Source organism: Poecilia mexicana, unplaced genomic scaffold (genome assembly GCF_051168715.1).
Source record: "Poecilia mexicana isolate PSO_F unplaced genomic scaffold, ASM5116871v1 scaffold_12, whole genome shotgun sequence".
Taxonomy (NCBI): domain Eukaryota; kingdom Metazoa; phylum Chordata; class Actinopteri; order Cyprinodontiformes; family Poeciliidae; genus Poecilia; species Poecilia mexicana.
The window spans coordinates 14,756,120-14,771,791 of NW_028263381.1; the positions used below are offsets into that span (position 1 = coordinate 14,756,120).

Consider the following 15,672-nt stretch of genomic DNA (forward strand, 5'->3'; position numbering starts at 1 on the left):
AAAGAAAGAAAGAATATGTTGATAGGGGTTAATACATTTCCACCCAAGTAGAACAACAAAGCATTTCTGCTTCGTCACTCTACTTCACAATTCTGCTTTGGCCTCAAAACAAAGTAAATCATTTCAGAACTCAGTTATAAGATGGGCTTAGTGAGTACAAATGAACTGAGAAGCCACATAGCGACACACTCCAACCATGCCACAATACCTGACTCTCCTCGTAAGGGATTTTTGTCTTTTTCTGAATTTCTTTGAACTGCTCTGTTGAAGAAAATGTGCTGAACAAATGAACTGCCTTACTTTACAATTTTTATTTTTGCCTCTCCCTTTTTTTGTTACAACGGTCTTCAGTTATTTAACAGTAGTTTCTTCTTTTAGTACCAATAATTATTGTGTTTTATCTGGTGAAATAACAAATTTAACGATCCTAACCTAACATTCCAGCTTTTGTTTGGTGTGTGTATCTGCAGCTGAACTATCCTGTCCTCATTGCGGCCATTTTCATCTGCAGCATCGGGGGGACATTTCAGTATGGATTCAGTATTTCTGTGATGACTTCCCCCTCTCAAGTAAGTAGAATAATTTTAGCCAATGAGGGAATTTGGTCTTTTTAACCAGATATGTTGGATTTGGAGCACCAGACAATTTATGAATGAATACCTGTGTGTTTTCCTGTTGCAGTTCATAAAAGAGCTGGTGAACAAAAGCTGTGTGGAAAGATTCGACCGAATCTTAATGGACTGGGAGGTGTCTCTCATCTGGTCCTTCACAGTGTCTGTTTTCTGCATCGGGGGGTTGCTGGGATCGCTTATCGCAAGTTCTATCAGTTCAAGATTTGGCAGGTTGGGACACAACTACAGCTTCAGTCAGCGTTTTGATTCAATGCTGCTGATTGTAACTAGACACCTTGTGTTTGTCTCCTCCCCAGAAAGCGCTGCCTTCTATTAAATAATTTTTGGGCTATATTAGGAGCCATATTGATGATCTTGAGCCGAACAGCCAATTCCTTTGAGATGATAATGGTGGGAAGATTTCTCTATGGCATCAATGCAGGTAATCCCCCCAAACCCTTCCACATTATATGCCCATTTATCCTGTTTTACAAGCAGTTTGAGTGTTGCAACTGGTTTGTGTTCAGGGATTGGTCTCTCGGCTCAAGCGATGTATCTCACCGAATCTGCTCCTAAGAATCTGAGAGCGATGGTGGGCGTCACCATTGCGACCGCTTTGGCCATCGGGAAGTTCTGTGGTCAGCTGTTGGGGATCAGGTGAGCTGAACTGGGTCAAATGAACAATCCAATATGGATGTATGGTCTTGTATTAGTCTATTTTAATGACACTGGGCTTCATAGAAACACAATAGTGTGAAAAGTCCTGTATTTCCAGGAGCTATCTGGTTCTGTCGTATTTTTTTTTTAAGTCCTTCTGTCAACTTTAGACCTCAATGTTGGTACTAAAGACTTGTTTTTATGTGTTACCAAATTTACTTTTTCTTGTGATATGACGTTTTCCCTTATATAAAATAATTGTCATTGTGATTATGGTGGGTTTTTATTTTTGTTTACGTAAAAAACATGACTTAATAGTTAGAAAATGATGTAGATTTGTTCCCTGTGGCCCTCGCAGCTCTTTATCTCATCTGTTCTCTCTTACCTGAGCAGACACTATGCTTGTCATTTGCGTTTGTAGTTAGATCATTTTAGCATTTTCTTATTAGGCCATCTCCATCTTGACTCTTTCCTTTATGTTGAGTTTAGTTCCTTCTTGTGTCCGCTTCGTTGTCTGCTGGATTCAGTTGTCGGTCTTGTTGTTATGTAATTCCCTTCGTTGTTTCTGTAACTCCTCCTGAGTTCCTGTCTGCACTTTGATCCAGCATGGTACGTATGCTGATATGTTCAGGTACAAGAACTGGATGGAAACTGAATGAATAAGCAGCCTTGAATAAAAATCCATTTTTTTCTTGTGGCTAAGTCTTGAAAAAATATTTTTGTCACATAATCTTGACAAAATTTGATGCTTCAATTAATCAGATATTTCTCTCAGGCAGAATGGATCAGTGTTTACATATTTAATTAACATCAGTACATAAAACTAAATTTGGATTAGTTAACTTCTGGCCCAATTCTACCCTCCTTCTCCCAACAGAATGTTTTCTTATTTAACTGGACTTGTTAATGATTTGTGTGTTTGATGTCCTGACTGTTGCTTCATCTCAAAGTGACTTTTTCCCTTACACAGAGAGCTGCTTGGCACAGAGAAGAGCTGGCCCTGGCTGCTTGGTTTCAATGGCTTCACTGCATTGTTCCAGCTCTGCACTCTGCCTCTCCTGCCAGAGTCTCCCAGGTTCCTGCTGCTGGAAAGAGGAGACCTACAGGCCTCTGAGAAAGGTTTGATATGTGGTTTTCCTGCCCTAAACTAATGGAAAGTGTTCCATAATACACTTTCCTTCATTTTGTCACTATTTGCAAGCAGCTGCACCTGAATGCACCATTTTCTCATTCTCACTTAGCTTTTAGGAAACTATGGGGCAAAAAAGATCACAGCAAGGAAGTTGTGGAGATGCTGGAAGAGAAAGCAGCTCTGCAGAGCATCCGGAGCTGCTCGGTTCTGGAGCTATTTCAGAACCGAACAGTTCGGTGGCAGCTCCTCAGCATTGTTATCGTCTTCACCTCGCTGCAGCTCTGTGGCATTAATGCTGTGAGTTACACTCACAAATGCAAATAGCCTTGATTTACTCTGCATACAGAGAGCCTTTTTATTGTGAGCAGAATTGATGATCTGTGTTTGTATGAATTTCCAAAGCATGAAATCGCTCACTGCACAATTACAACCAAATAAAACAGGCCCAAGTAGAGATGCACCAATTAGATTTTATGATTTTAGATTTTCTGTCGCTAGTTTTTGAAATTCTGACCTGAGGATTTTTAAATAAAATGATAAATTTTTATAAAATTTTAACTGACTTAACAGTTATCCGTCTAGTCATCAGTGAAAATCTACAGTGATGTCGTAGAGCAGAGGTATCTGTAGATAAAAACTACTTAAAATGAACTGTATAAGTAATTTCTCTCAGTGCATCTCTGCAAATATGATGTTCTAAATTAAACCTCATATGTTCAACTGTTTCTCTTCAGGTGTATTTTTACTCTTTTGATGTATTTCGAGCTGCAGGGATCCAAGAACACAGGTTAGCGTACGCTGCCTTGGGGACAGGCCTCTGTGAATTAACCACCTCTATAGCCTGTGTAAGTCCTCCTTCACTGATTTCCACTTATTAACACTGTTCTGTTCAGTAACTTTAGGTAAAACATCCTGACAGCTTATGTTTAATATTGTAAGTTTATTTTCCTTTTTATCACATCTAAATGTTGTGTTTCAGTTTAAGCTGTTCTGAATGTGTTTGTGTGTGTTGATAGTGCCTCCATGTGGTCAGTGAGAGCTGAACATTTGCACTAAAATGTTAAATCTGTATTCAATTTGCAGTCAATGATAATTGAGAGCATGGGCAAAAAGGACCTGATGTTCAGAGGCTACATAGGAATGGCTGCATCACTGGGCCTCCTCTCTGTCACTGTTTACTTTCAGGTGAGTTTATAAACCCCCTTGCCCCCCCAGATATATCTAATGTATATTTATTCACAATTTGTTCCCTCTGTGTGATATGACTCCAGGAAAAGGGATAAAATATTCTCTTGTTCTCTGCAGAAAACTGTCTGGTGGCTGCCGTACTGCAGCATGGTTCTCGTTTTCGTCTTCATTTTCTTCTTTTCCAGCGGACCAGGTGTGTTTGTTTCACAATGCTCCATTACATTTTGCTCATTTCTAAATTAAAAGCTATGCATAACACCTTCTACTACTCTGTTTTTTTGTTGTTTTTTTTTTATCCTAAGCTGCAACGACGATTCCTCTTCCAGGGGAGATTTTAACTCAGTCGTTTAAATCAGCTGGATACACAGTCGGATGCACAGTGAACTGGACCTGCCTGTTTGTTCTGGGGTCACTTTTCCCCATCTTGGTGGTGAGTGCCTCAGCATAAAAATGTCCATATCCTCAGCTACAGTTCAGATGTGTTAGCTTGTAAATTAATTTGCAATTTCAAATGTTTCCAGGAGCACCTTGGCAATTTTTGCTTCCTCATATTCCTGGCTGTTTGCCTCGTCTGCGGGTTTCATGTGAGGTTCAACATGCCGGAGACCAAAGATCGAACAGCGCTGGAGATATCTGCTGAGTTTGACAGGATGCATGCCAAAGATAAAACCTCACAGAAGAAAAACTCTTCTAAAATCTGTGAAATCAAAGCACAAGAGACCAAATTATGATGCAGTGTTTGGGCAAAGCTTACAGCAACTTCACAATAAAGACTAAGATTGAGGAAGCGTGAAGGTGTTACATTCCTTGGGAATTTGGCTTTTGATTTTGTTTGTAAGTGATAATTTTGCTTTGCGTGAGTCATTTACGTTTTACATTTACGTCATGAAGCCAAGGGGTAAATTCAAACTGCAAGACTCTATTCGTCTCACCTGCTCAACCGAAGATGTTGATTCCAACCTATCTGTGATGGTCTCCTCCTCCGAAGCACCGCTCCCTTGATAAGGTCCAGCTGTTCATCTGCTTCCGCTCGTTGGCTGAGCTTCAACCTTCCTCCACCCCTCCTCCGCCTTCAGCTCATGGTTTCTTCAATGTCCGACATCCTCTCCACCTCCAGTATCTGGGCCAGAGGGGGTGAAGAAGACATCTCTAATCTTCATACACAGCGGCTCATTCTCTTTGACAGCGTTTCCTCTTGGGTCTAAGCACCAAAGACTTTCATTTGTCAATTAAACCACTCTCTCTCTCTCTCTCTCTCTCTCTCTCTCTCTCTACCTGAGTTTTTCCAGGTTGAATTGCCATGCTGCGTTCGTTTTGCTGTGTTAATTATTGTTGTTAAGGTTTCACTTACTATATATGTTCATTCCTTTGGATTTAGTTTTTCCAGTTTATTTTTAGGATTATTAAAAGGCCTTCACCTCTTTGGATGTTTTACTCTTTAATTGCTTTCGCTAAATAATCGTGATCAACAAAATGTAGCTGTTTAATGTCAAAGTGAAAACTGATCCCCATAAAATGACAACAGATAAGTAAAAATATGCAAAATAAACTAAGTGATTGCATGAATATTCACTGCCTTCAGTATTTAGTAGATGCATCTTTGGTTTCTATCAGGTTTGTACACCTGGACACATCGATTTTTCTTCATTCTTCCTTGTTACAGCTCTCTCAGGTGGAGTGGGGATCAGCTGTGAATGCCTCTTTTCAAGTTCCTGTACAGCAGAGTAGAAGCTGAAAAAGTTTCTGTGTTTGTCTCTGTTAGAGTCACTTTTTCCACACTAGCTCTAAAAAAATTAAGGCTAGTCAGCTGCTTGATTACTAGTGGCAAACAGCAATCAAACAAGAAATTTTGGACAATTTTGTGGTCCAAACTTTGTGGGTCCAGTCTGGTGATGCCTCCTTGTTTTTGTAACCTGACTTTGAACCAAGAGGTGACAAGGTTGGTGTGGAAGAAACTCAAATATCTTTAAAGAGTCATGAGTTTGACTTTGTGGAGCACCGTGGGGGTGAATATGAGTAGAGACTGTGAGCCAAGGCTTATTGTCCAACATCAGTGTCTGACCTCACAAATGTCCAGTGGAAAGAATGATCATACTTCTTAAACATACTTCTTATCCTTTATCTGTAACAGGATTTCTATTATTTTTAAACACAATAGATTTAGAATCACCCAGTTTTATTTGAGTTAATTCTTCTAGCAAACAGAGTAAGTTGAGATGCCATCTTATTTTTATTAAAAAGAGCATTTCTTCTGACAACCCTTCCAAAATGTTACGTTGTACTTGTTATATCTCACATATCATGACTGTGATTATTCAACATGTTGCTTTCGGCCTGTAAAGCCTGAGCTGTAGCTACTGAGCTTTATTTTATTGTCTGACTGCAGGGATGGCCACTGGTGATTGGCAGCTATCTGAAACAATTCCTACTAGTGAAGAATGATGGACATCAAATGAAAAAGGCCTTCCAACCCTTCTTGTATTGATGTGCAGCAATTATTGCTTCTCTAAGGTCATTCATGACATCTGACTCCTTCAGTGGAGATGGTCAGTTTAGCTGATTTTAATGATCCTCATTTCCTCATAATTTCAATACCCATAGGAAGGGTGTAATTACATTTAGCAATGACTCCAAATGCATTATTCTGTTTCCTCTTTCTCTGTGGCAATAAATAATCTATATCTTTCAGTTAGTATTATGTTAGGCAATCAATGGAGCCATAGTGAGCTCTACATTTAAGATTTATTAATTTGTTTATGTTATTCTTATATTATTCTTCAGGAAAATAGAGCTCACAACAATCTGAAAGTGACAAGTCTCAACATTTTCAGGCCATTGGTGGCAAATAAAGAACTTTGTTCATTTCTTCAGGCTAAGTTTACACAAACAATCCTCTGGAGAATGAAGGAATGGTTTTGTAATGCTATTTCTTTAATGAAATAGAGTCCACTCTGTTAATACAATCTAGAGTATAATCTGAAAAAAAATATGTGAAATAAGACTTCAATGAAGAAATAAAAATAAAGACAAACAATAATAAAAAAAGATGCTAAACAAGTTTCGGCACATCTCTGAGCCATTTTTCACATCAGATGTTAAAAGTTTTAAGCCCAGTCAATCTGGAGTGCATTAAATTAGAAGGGACTGAAAATAAGTGCACACCACACTTTTTACATGTTTGAAAAAAGATTTTTGTTGATCCCACGAAGGGACGAAGTTTGTGATTTTATCTTGTGTGTAAAAACCAAACGGATCACAAATCAAAATGTCTTAAACATTTTTGCTTTGATGGAACAAGTTGAACTTCGGGTGACGGGGTCTGTCGACAATCATCGGGGGAAACTCCCACCAAGCTACGCATGCACGCGCTGCCCCGGTACATGTGCGAGCCGCTGATAACGCAATCTAAGCCCTCAGAGCTGAAAGCGCCACAGGGGCGAGATGCAGGATGGGTTTGGAAAACACAAGCGCAAAGTCAACAGCGCACGTCAACAACAAACACCGAGAGGGTGACGCCCACCCAATTTTTGGGGGGCAACTTTGACCATTTAAAGCCCACCGAGGTGAATGAGGGCTGACCGCAGGCTTCCTCCGAGGGACACGATGGATAAACTTCCCTGCGGGCCTCTTGTGGAGCAAATGGCCAACAGAGACTTTGAAAAAAAGTGAGTTCTGCTTCTGATACATTGAAACAACACAACCATACCTCCGCTACGAACTTATAATGAGATTATTATTATTATTATTATTATTATTATTATTATTATTATTATTATTATTATTATTATTATTATTATTATTATTATTTTGTTTCGCGCAAAAAGAGGTTCTGTAACTATCGATTTTTTTAAAGCATTTTGATTAATCTTTGGCTTGTTTGCGTGAAACGTACACTCTAAGACCAGGCGATTGAGTCAACAGATAGGCAGAGAAAACTCCCGCAACTAAAGCAAAGTCCTCTCAGCCTGTTCAAATTTGCCCTCATCATCTTAGAAGAAACCCAGAAAGCAGGTAAACGATTTACAGCAGCCGTGCAGATCACGTTTGAATTGGGAGGGAATTGCTGAGAGGAGGCTTCACACGAAGCCATTACACAAATTATACTTTTGCTGCACTGGAGAGTGTAAAGTTAGACAAACAGTTGGCTTGTTTGCAAAATGCTAACAGAGCTCGTCATCCTGAACATAACAACACCACTGAGAAGCATATAGTAGTGGCAGCATCATTTGTAAAGCATGCGGTTTCTCTCTCTCTCTCTCTTAGCAGGGGTTAAGAAAATGAAACTAGCTAAATACGGGATAATCCTGAAGCTAATCTTGTTAAGAGACTGCAATAGATTTGAGAGTGAGGTGCAGATTCACTTTTCAGCAGCAGAACGGCCCAAACCAAAACACCAGAACTGTGACGCAGGCGTTTGGATCAAAAACTGCAAAGAACGTTTTGACTTTTAAGACCTAGAAATCTGGCTGCTTAATAAAAAAATAGGATGCCCAAGGGGGAGGCAGGTATATGGTGTTACACTTTTCTTTGCTTCATTTTTTCACCACGTTTATTGTGTTCACTTCCAGGGTGTTTGTTAACAGGAGTCTGACTCTGGAAAACATTAAGTGCTATGGCTTTGACATGGACTACACACTGGCAAGTAAGTGAAGGAACAAGGCAAAAAATCAGAATTACAGACTCACTGACAGAATGCCAGTCATCTATCTGCTTCTCTGTTTGTAGTGTATAAATCTCCTGACTATGAGAGCATGGGCTTTGAGCTATTGAGAGACAGAATGGTGTCGATTGGATACCCTCATGAGATTCTTCGATATACATACGACCCAAGCTTCCCCACTCGGTCAGTCTCTGCTTCTAAAGCTTCATCTATTCATTCAAAGCAAAAGTCAATTATCTGTTTGTCTAACTCGCTTTCTTTCCCCTTTCTTCTTGTCTCCCGACAGCGGGATAGTCCTTGACAAAACATTAGGGAACCTGCTGAAGGTGGATTCAAACGGCAACATCTTAGTTTGCAGTCATGGTTTCCGCTTCCTTAGAGAGTAAGGTCAAAGTCAAGTTGAATAGCAATGCTGACTGTTGTTTTGCTTCTTTACATCAGAAAACATGTAGATCACAGTGGACTGCTGTAGATTCTCATTCATCCAGGACACTTCAGTCATAAATGCTTTACGAGAAGGGAACAGAAAATATTGGATTATAACTAATTTAATTTAATACATCAATCAATCAATCAATCAACTGTTTTCCCATTAATAAGCTAGCAAACCAACCAAGCAGTTAATTAATTAACCATCAATGTAACCAGTTAATCAATCATTTGGTCAGTGGATTACCAAATCAGTCAACAAATTAACCAACCAAACGTACCAACTAATCAGCTACTCAATCAAAAATACAGGCAAATAAACTACTTATCTCCCCTTTTTAACCATCTAAGCAGCCAACCAACTGTTCAGCTACCTAAATAAATAATTTAACAATTTAGTCACCAGCTAATTAGTTTACTATACTAACTAACCAACAACACAGTCAATAAAGCAAAAAATAAAAATAAAAATGAAATAAAAAAATAACTAAATAACCCACCAATCTATCTAACCACCAAATTCACATTAGCACTTTTTATTCACATGGAATGAAAACCCAAAGTTTTTAGAAAATGCAGTTCATCATAACCAAACCAGACAAGGCAACTGCAAATTAAATTTAATTAAATGTAATTGCTACTTAGTTTTTGGATCTAAGTAACAACTCGTGTTTTCTGGTTTGGTTCACAGGGAAGACGTCGAGTACTACTATCGAAACAAGTTCATCCAAAGAGATGACACTGACAGGTTTTACATGCTTAACACCCTCTTCAATCTGTCAGGTATGAAATGAATTCATTTCTGTGTGATTTCACAATGTCTGAAATTCAAATAAAACATACAATTACATATAAATATAGATGTGTGGCGTTATGAAACAACTAATTTTCTTTCATTTTGTTTTTTCAGAGACTTATCTTTATGCATGTCTGGTGGATTTCTTTACTCGATGCACCAGATACTCAAAGTGAGTGAACATGCTTATCAGTTTCTTAACGCACCTTTCATTTATGTTGCAAACCAACCGCTTCGGATGTTATCAACCCAAGGGAAGGCCGTTATTTGTGGTTATCAGCCCCATTGAATTGCTCCAGGCGGTCCCTCCTGGGAGGCTCAGTAGATTATCTACCATTCGCATCAGCTTATCGGAGATAGAAGTTTATCTTTTTAATTTTTTTTTTTTAGCTTTTTTAGAAAATTTTTATTTACAATTTATGTACCAGTTTGAGTAGGATATCAAGAATTTACTACAAGATGTATCAGTCACAAGACTTTAATTTAAAAATGGCTCAGTAAAGTGTAACCCAAAGGGTTTTTTGTTGTTACATTTGGCATTTATTTGCAGTAAATCATTGATATCATACTAAAAAATAGAAGGTATATTGTAAATAAAGCTTTTAAATCAAGCTAATAACAACAACAAAAACAGAAATCAAAAATCAATGAAGCTGATAACCACTAATTCTGTGGGTTAACAACATCCAAAGCGGCAAACTCTGAGATATTTTACTTTAAAATCTTTTTTTTTACCTTTTATTCTCCTAGCCTCCGGAAAGGTTTCCAGCATGGAGACTTGTTCATGTCCTACAGAAGCATGTTCCAGGATGTTCGAGATGCAATGGATTTTATTCATGACACAGTAAGCCATTCAAACAATGCATTTTTTTATATTTGGATTTTATGCTAAATAATAAAGCCCACACTTGCTGCTCTATAGGGAACCCTTAAAGAACAGACGATCAAGAATTTGGAGAAGTACGTCGTCAAAGATGTGAGTACACTGATCTCATCTGAATGCGTTTTAGTTCTGAATGGTTGAAATGCTGAAAAGACAAATGCTTCCACCACAGCCAAACATCCCTGTGCTCCTGACTCGAATTAAAGAGGTGGCAAAGATTTTCTTGGCTACCAATAGTGACTACAACTACACAGAGGTGAGCATATGAGGACTGTAGATGATCTTTGAGAGTTCACACGAGTTTAACATGATTGTTGTATGTCCCCTCTTGCTTTAGGCAATCATGAAGTACCTGCTGGAAAGTACCCCAAAGGTAAGGCTATGATACCTTTTTTGATTTGTTAATTTTCTTGAAAAGAATAGAATATTTATTCTATTTTTTTTTGCAGCCTGGAAGCCCTAAAAAGCCGTGGCGTGCTTTCTTTGACCTTGTCGTCGTCGATACCAGGAAGCCTCTGTTCTTTGCAGATGGGACTGTGCTGAGACAAGTGGACACGGTATGAAAACTGTCTCCTGGCAGGGGTTTGATGAACTAATTGCATTAGTAATAGTGTGTTATTTTATGTTGGACACGCAGGACACAGGAAAGCTGCGCATTGGGACTTACACTGGAGACCTGCAGCACGGTACAGTTTACTCTGGAGGTGAGGAACAAATCATTGTGAGAAATCAGTTTTACTGACCCTTTGTTAACACACTAGTTGGCTGGATGAATGTTTAAAGCCTTCGTCAAAAAACCTCCAGAAACTATTCTCTATTTTTACATTATTACAAGTCGTTGTTTCCTGTTTTGCCTAAATAATCACCTTATTCATTCAGTCAGTGCCTCATTTAACTTTTCTAATGCGAACTGGTCAGGTTTTTGTCTATTATGTCATTCTGCATCTCATTCTGCTGTTGTTACAAGCCCTACAGATCAAGGTGATGACATTAATACATTACATTTGATCATGTTTGAAAGGTTGTAAGTTGATTACATCATTAGTTCACTTCTCATGTGGAAAACTTTTATTTATCTTATAAAAGACTCCACGTTATCACATTAAATAGGTTATCAATTTCATTTGTGTTTGACTGTGTTACTAGTTATAAATGAGAATAAATAATTAAATTTGGACTTTACATATGAGTTTATTTTTAAAGTAAAATATCTCAGTGACATGTTGACATTTAAATAAACATGTATTTCATGTAACAATGTATTTATTTCTGTATTTATAGACTATGCTGTTATGTTCCGTGTTAACGTTTTTGTTTGCGTTGACACGTCTCAGAGCCTTTCAGAGATACAAACTTGCTAAGCTGCTCAGACGGTCAATGGCCAGTAGGGGGCAGAATATAACTAAATGGAAAGTCTACCGGATTTACGGTTTCTTAATTAGAAGTGTTAATTCTTATGTTTTTTTTTTGTTTGTTTTTGTTTTTGTTTTTTAGCATTTTGTGTATTCAAATTGAGAATAATTACCAATTATTTGAGCTGTAATAGTCCAATGAAATATGCTTATTGAAATATTGGCAGCTAAAAAGCTAGTAGACTGAGTGGTGCACAAACATGTCTCATTTGACACAAAAATAGAAAAAAAAGACTCAGAGTCACAAGGAGAAACAAGAACACATAAGTCATTGGTGCTAAAGATGCCAGGAACTCATGCAGTTTTGAACATTGCCGCTCTTGCAAGCCTAATTCAGATTTTCTTCTCTCTGTGCAGGATCGTCAGACATCGTCTCTGATCTGCTGGATGTCAGTGGCAAGGACATCCTCTATATTGGAGATCACATTTTTGGAGACATCCTCAAATCAAAGAAACGTCAAGGCTGGAAGACCTTTCTTGTCGTGCCGGAGTTAACCAAGGAGCTGCAAGTGTGGGAGGAAAGAAGAAGTGAGCAACTCATCTTTATTTACTATTGTGTTGTCACATTTTTGTTGATTTCATTCTTTTTTCTTTTCTTTGATTTTCAGATCTTTTTGAGGAGCTGAAACATCTTGACTTCTTCTTGGCTGAACTGTACAGGTAAGTCTGTGTCTGTATTTGACCAAAATAACCAGTACTTGATCAAACGATAATAAGCAAAAGTGAATAGCTGCTATCGGACAAACTGTTAACAATTACTGGAAGATTATTGAACAAGGTTTTTCTTTTTTTATATGCCACTTGCAGCTTGTTAGCCTGAACATGTGCGAGCATATTGAATGAAATTCAGCAGAAAGAAATCTTATGGATTCACATTTTCTGCAGTTTTTTTGTTTGGCCCCTTTAACATTTAATTTGGTTTTACTTAAAGTTTTTGATTCTTTTTACGCTTTTATGTTCAACACTTGCAGTTTTTAAAGGCCTTTGTAAAAAGGTTGGCTTGGCTTTTTTCTCCACCTACTCAGGGTTACAGGATAATGTGAGGATACTGTTGTTTTACTTGGAAGACATTTGTTTTATTAAAATAACATCAAGTTTATTGTAAATTATGGAGACTAGTTGAGACTAGTTTTTCTCTATATTACTACTGTTGTGAGCAGTTTTTATCGTTTACTTAAGACAAAAAAAAAAAAAAAAAAAAAACATTTGTCATGCGTGAGGCACTCGCATTATCGGCGTGATGGGCGGTGTTTAGCTTTGGCCACCAGGGGGAGCTGATGCACAGCTAACAATGTTGGTGCAGCTTGGTGATGGAGAACAAACGTCAAATTTTCCGTTTTTACTTTATGATTACAACCAAATTAATTCAATTAAATTAGCTTGTTTGTTTTGATCTTGTTGCTTCGGTATAAAAATGCTTCTTTTGTTCTGATTGAAGGCACTTAGACAGCGGCAGCATAGACTGTCCTGACATCAGCAACATTCAGACAAGAATAAAGGTAAGGTCATCAAATGGGCTTTTAACTGAATTAGTTTTTATGCGTTTTCTTTTTGTTGTTGCTGCTAAGTGAATTTAGCCCCTTTATATATTCATTAAGCACCACCAAAACAGTCTGTTTGTTAATCAGTCCTACTTTCACATGAAAGGGCTGACAGAGAAAATTAATGTGAGGCAGACGAAAATATTATTAAACAATCTGAGTCTTTCTTTAGGATCACTTAGTCTCAATATTTTTAAAATTATATTTATTGCCCTTTTGCATGAGCACAATAAGATAAAACTGCTTAACAAGAAGCTTTACATAATAAAGCACATTTAAATCCATCATTCATGTTTGAACTGATTATGGGACAACAGAAAAGCTGCCAAGACATTCTGCTAATCAAAAATGGTGCTTTAAGCATGTAGGGTGTTAATTAGAGAAGCAGCAAAGAGACCGACGGTAACTCTGGACGAAATTCGCAGGTCCGTAGCTCAGGTGGGAGAATCTGTCGACAAGTCAAATATTAGTCATGTTTCCCCTAAAAAGATCCAGAAAGTATGTGAAAGAAGATGCTGTAGTCTTAAAAGGCCAAAACTGAACCGAGTGGAGGAGTGCTAACATTGTATGAAGCATGGTGGTGGCAGTAACATCCTGTGGAGGGTGTGTTGATCAGACTTGAAAGGATGTAGGTTAATTTGATTAACTCCTGGAGGAAAAAAAAAACTAATGAAGGGTGAGCATCAACCCTCAGCGTTCACCCACCTGTACAGTTAAAGGATTTACATCCAACCATCTACATGTGTTGGAATGGTTCTGACCCAAATCTAATTAAAAAATGTGTAGAAATACTCTTCTACACCTCTCATAAATGTATTTGTAAATAAATATTTGAAAATCATTTTTCATCTACTTTAGAAATATGTACTATCATGTGTTGAGCCTCTACATAAAATCCCAAAGAAAAAGCTCATAGCAGATTAACGCTTTTGCAAGGCATCATGTATGTTCTCTCGAGCTTTTATTGTTGCACATTGTGTGCTCCCAGGTCTTGACCCACAGGATGGACATGTCCTACGGCCAGATGGGCAGCCTCCTGCGCAGCGGCTACACACAGACACTGTTTGCCAGTCAGCTGATTCGCTATGCAGATCTGTACTCCTCCACCTGCATTAACCTGCTGCACTACCCCTTCAATTACCTCTTCATGGCTCCCCCTGTACTGGTCTGTGTTCCTTCCTCCTTTTTTGAAATGATATCAAGCTTGTGTGAGCGTTTTAGTTGCCTGCTAAAAGCTTGTCATTGGGGCTGATTCTTTTTCAGATGCCCCATGAGGCAGTTTCCCAAAGCTCTGCGGACATTCCTTCAACAGAGCAGAATGTGAACAACCACAAAGACGCAACAAACTGCAGCTAAGGTTTGCATTTTTTTAAGGATTTGAAATCAGATATAAATATGTGCTTCATTTTCTGTCACAATTGAATGAGTCTTTTTCTTGTTGTTGCCCCACAGATGCGTTTCTTCACGAAGCAGAACATAGTGGAGGTTCCTGTCCGCATTTACACGCTGATGGACGGTTTGTCACATCTGTCACCTAGTGCGCCATCTGCTGGATAAATAATGCTTTGTGATTAAAAAAAGTTTACACTGAAATGTTAGAGATTGCTGTGCTGAACTGGTGACACGCCCAGGGTTTACCATCCCCCGCCCCTCCACTCACCCAGTGACCGCTGGAGATAAACACCCTTCAAGGAAAAGTGGGAATAGATAATGGATGAATGGATGTTAAGGGTAGTTATTGTAAATGTGAGTCTTTAACATGTAAACGGTGCAGAATGCGCTTTAAATATAAGATTTGTGTAATGGTTTTCAAAAGTATATATTTTTTAATTTATTATTTATTGTTTCTGCAACTTCTGCTGAATTAAGTCAATAAATCACTGCTATTAATCCTGTTGACTATTCATTAATATGCATTAACTCCACATATTTGTGAAAATGATACGTGCTGACGCTCAAAACATTTAAGATTTTTAATACAAAAACTGTTGAGTCTGTTGTTTTTTTTTTACTGAGTTCAAGTTGTTCACAATAGCCTTATTTTGTAGAACCACTTATATTGATTGTTGCAGAGTAAAACAAAGAAACAATTTATCTCTGTAAAAATGTTTCTAATGCTTCATTGCTTTGCATTTTCACCAGAGGTCAGTAGCAGTCCAAGGAGTACACACATAGGTGTGACTCAATAAATCTGACAGAAGAGTCAAATCAGTAAATCAGAAGTTGTACAAAGACCTACATGAAGTTAGTCCTTGGTGTGTCTTAACCATAAAATGTACAAAAAAAGTAATATAATCAAGACCCAACTCTTGAAGGGAAAGCATATTGAAGCTCATTCAAAGTTTGCTTTAAAACATTTGGAT

At 38.1% G+C, this 15,672-nt stretch overlaps 2 protein-coding genes and 1 long non-coding RNA gene across 3 annotated transcripts; 2 read left to right on the top strand and 1 right to left on the bottom strand.

Moving 5' to 3' along the window:
- The first annotated feature begins 433 nt into the window (after positions 1–433).
- On the top strand, positions 434–5,155 carry slc2a11l (solute carrier family 2 member 11, like). Its single transcript, XM_015003880.2, has 11 exons — positions 434–569; positions 682–842; positions 929–1,053; positions 1,139–1,268; positions 2,239–2,387; positions 2,510–2,697; positions 3,135–3,245; positions 3,484–3,585; positions 3,706–3,781; positions 3,891–4,018; positions 4,110–5,155. The coding sequence occupies exons 1-11, from the start codon at positions 552–554 to the stop codon at positions 4,317–4,319; spliced, it is 1,398 nt and encodes a 465-aa protein (XP_014859366.2). The 5' UTR covers positions 434–551; the 3' UTR covers positions 4,320–5,155.
- Positions 3,321–4,630, bottom strand: LOC148156002 (uncharacterized). The gene is made up of 2 exons (XR_015764880.1): positions 4,521–4,630; positions 3,321–4,285 (listed from the first exon to the last, which is right to left on the bottom strand). It is a non-coding gene; the product is annotated as an uncharacterized LOC148156002 (long non-coding RNA).
- A 1,886-nt stretch (positions 5,156–7,041) lies between the features above and the next one.
- nt5c2l1 (5'-nucleotidase, cytosolic II, like 1) lies at positions 7,042–15,199 on the top strand. The gene is made up of 18 exons (XM_015003903.2): positions 7,042–7,253; positions 8,157–8,230; positions 8,314–8,431; positions 8,535–8,630; positions 9,369–9,460; positions 9,588–9,645; positions 10,224–10,317; positions 10,396–10,449; positions 10,529–10,612; positions 10,694–10,729; positions 10,806–10,913; positions 10,994–11,060; positions 12,126–12,296; positions 12,377–12,428; positions 13,207–13,267; positions 14,298–14,474; positions 14,573–14,666; positions 14,762–15,199. The coding sequence occupies exons 1-17, from the start codon at positions 7,156–7,158 to the stop codon at positions 14,663–14,665; spliced, it is 1,533 nt and encodes a 510-aa protein (XP_014859389.1). The 5' UTR covers positions 7,042–7,155; the 3' UTR covers position 14,666; positions 14,762–15,199.
- The last annotated feature ends 473 nt before the right edge of the window (positions 15,200–15,672 follow it).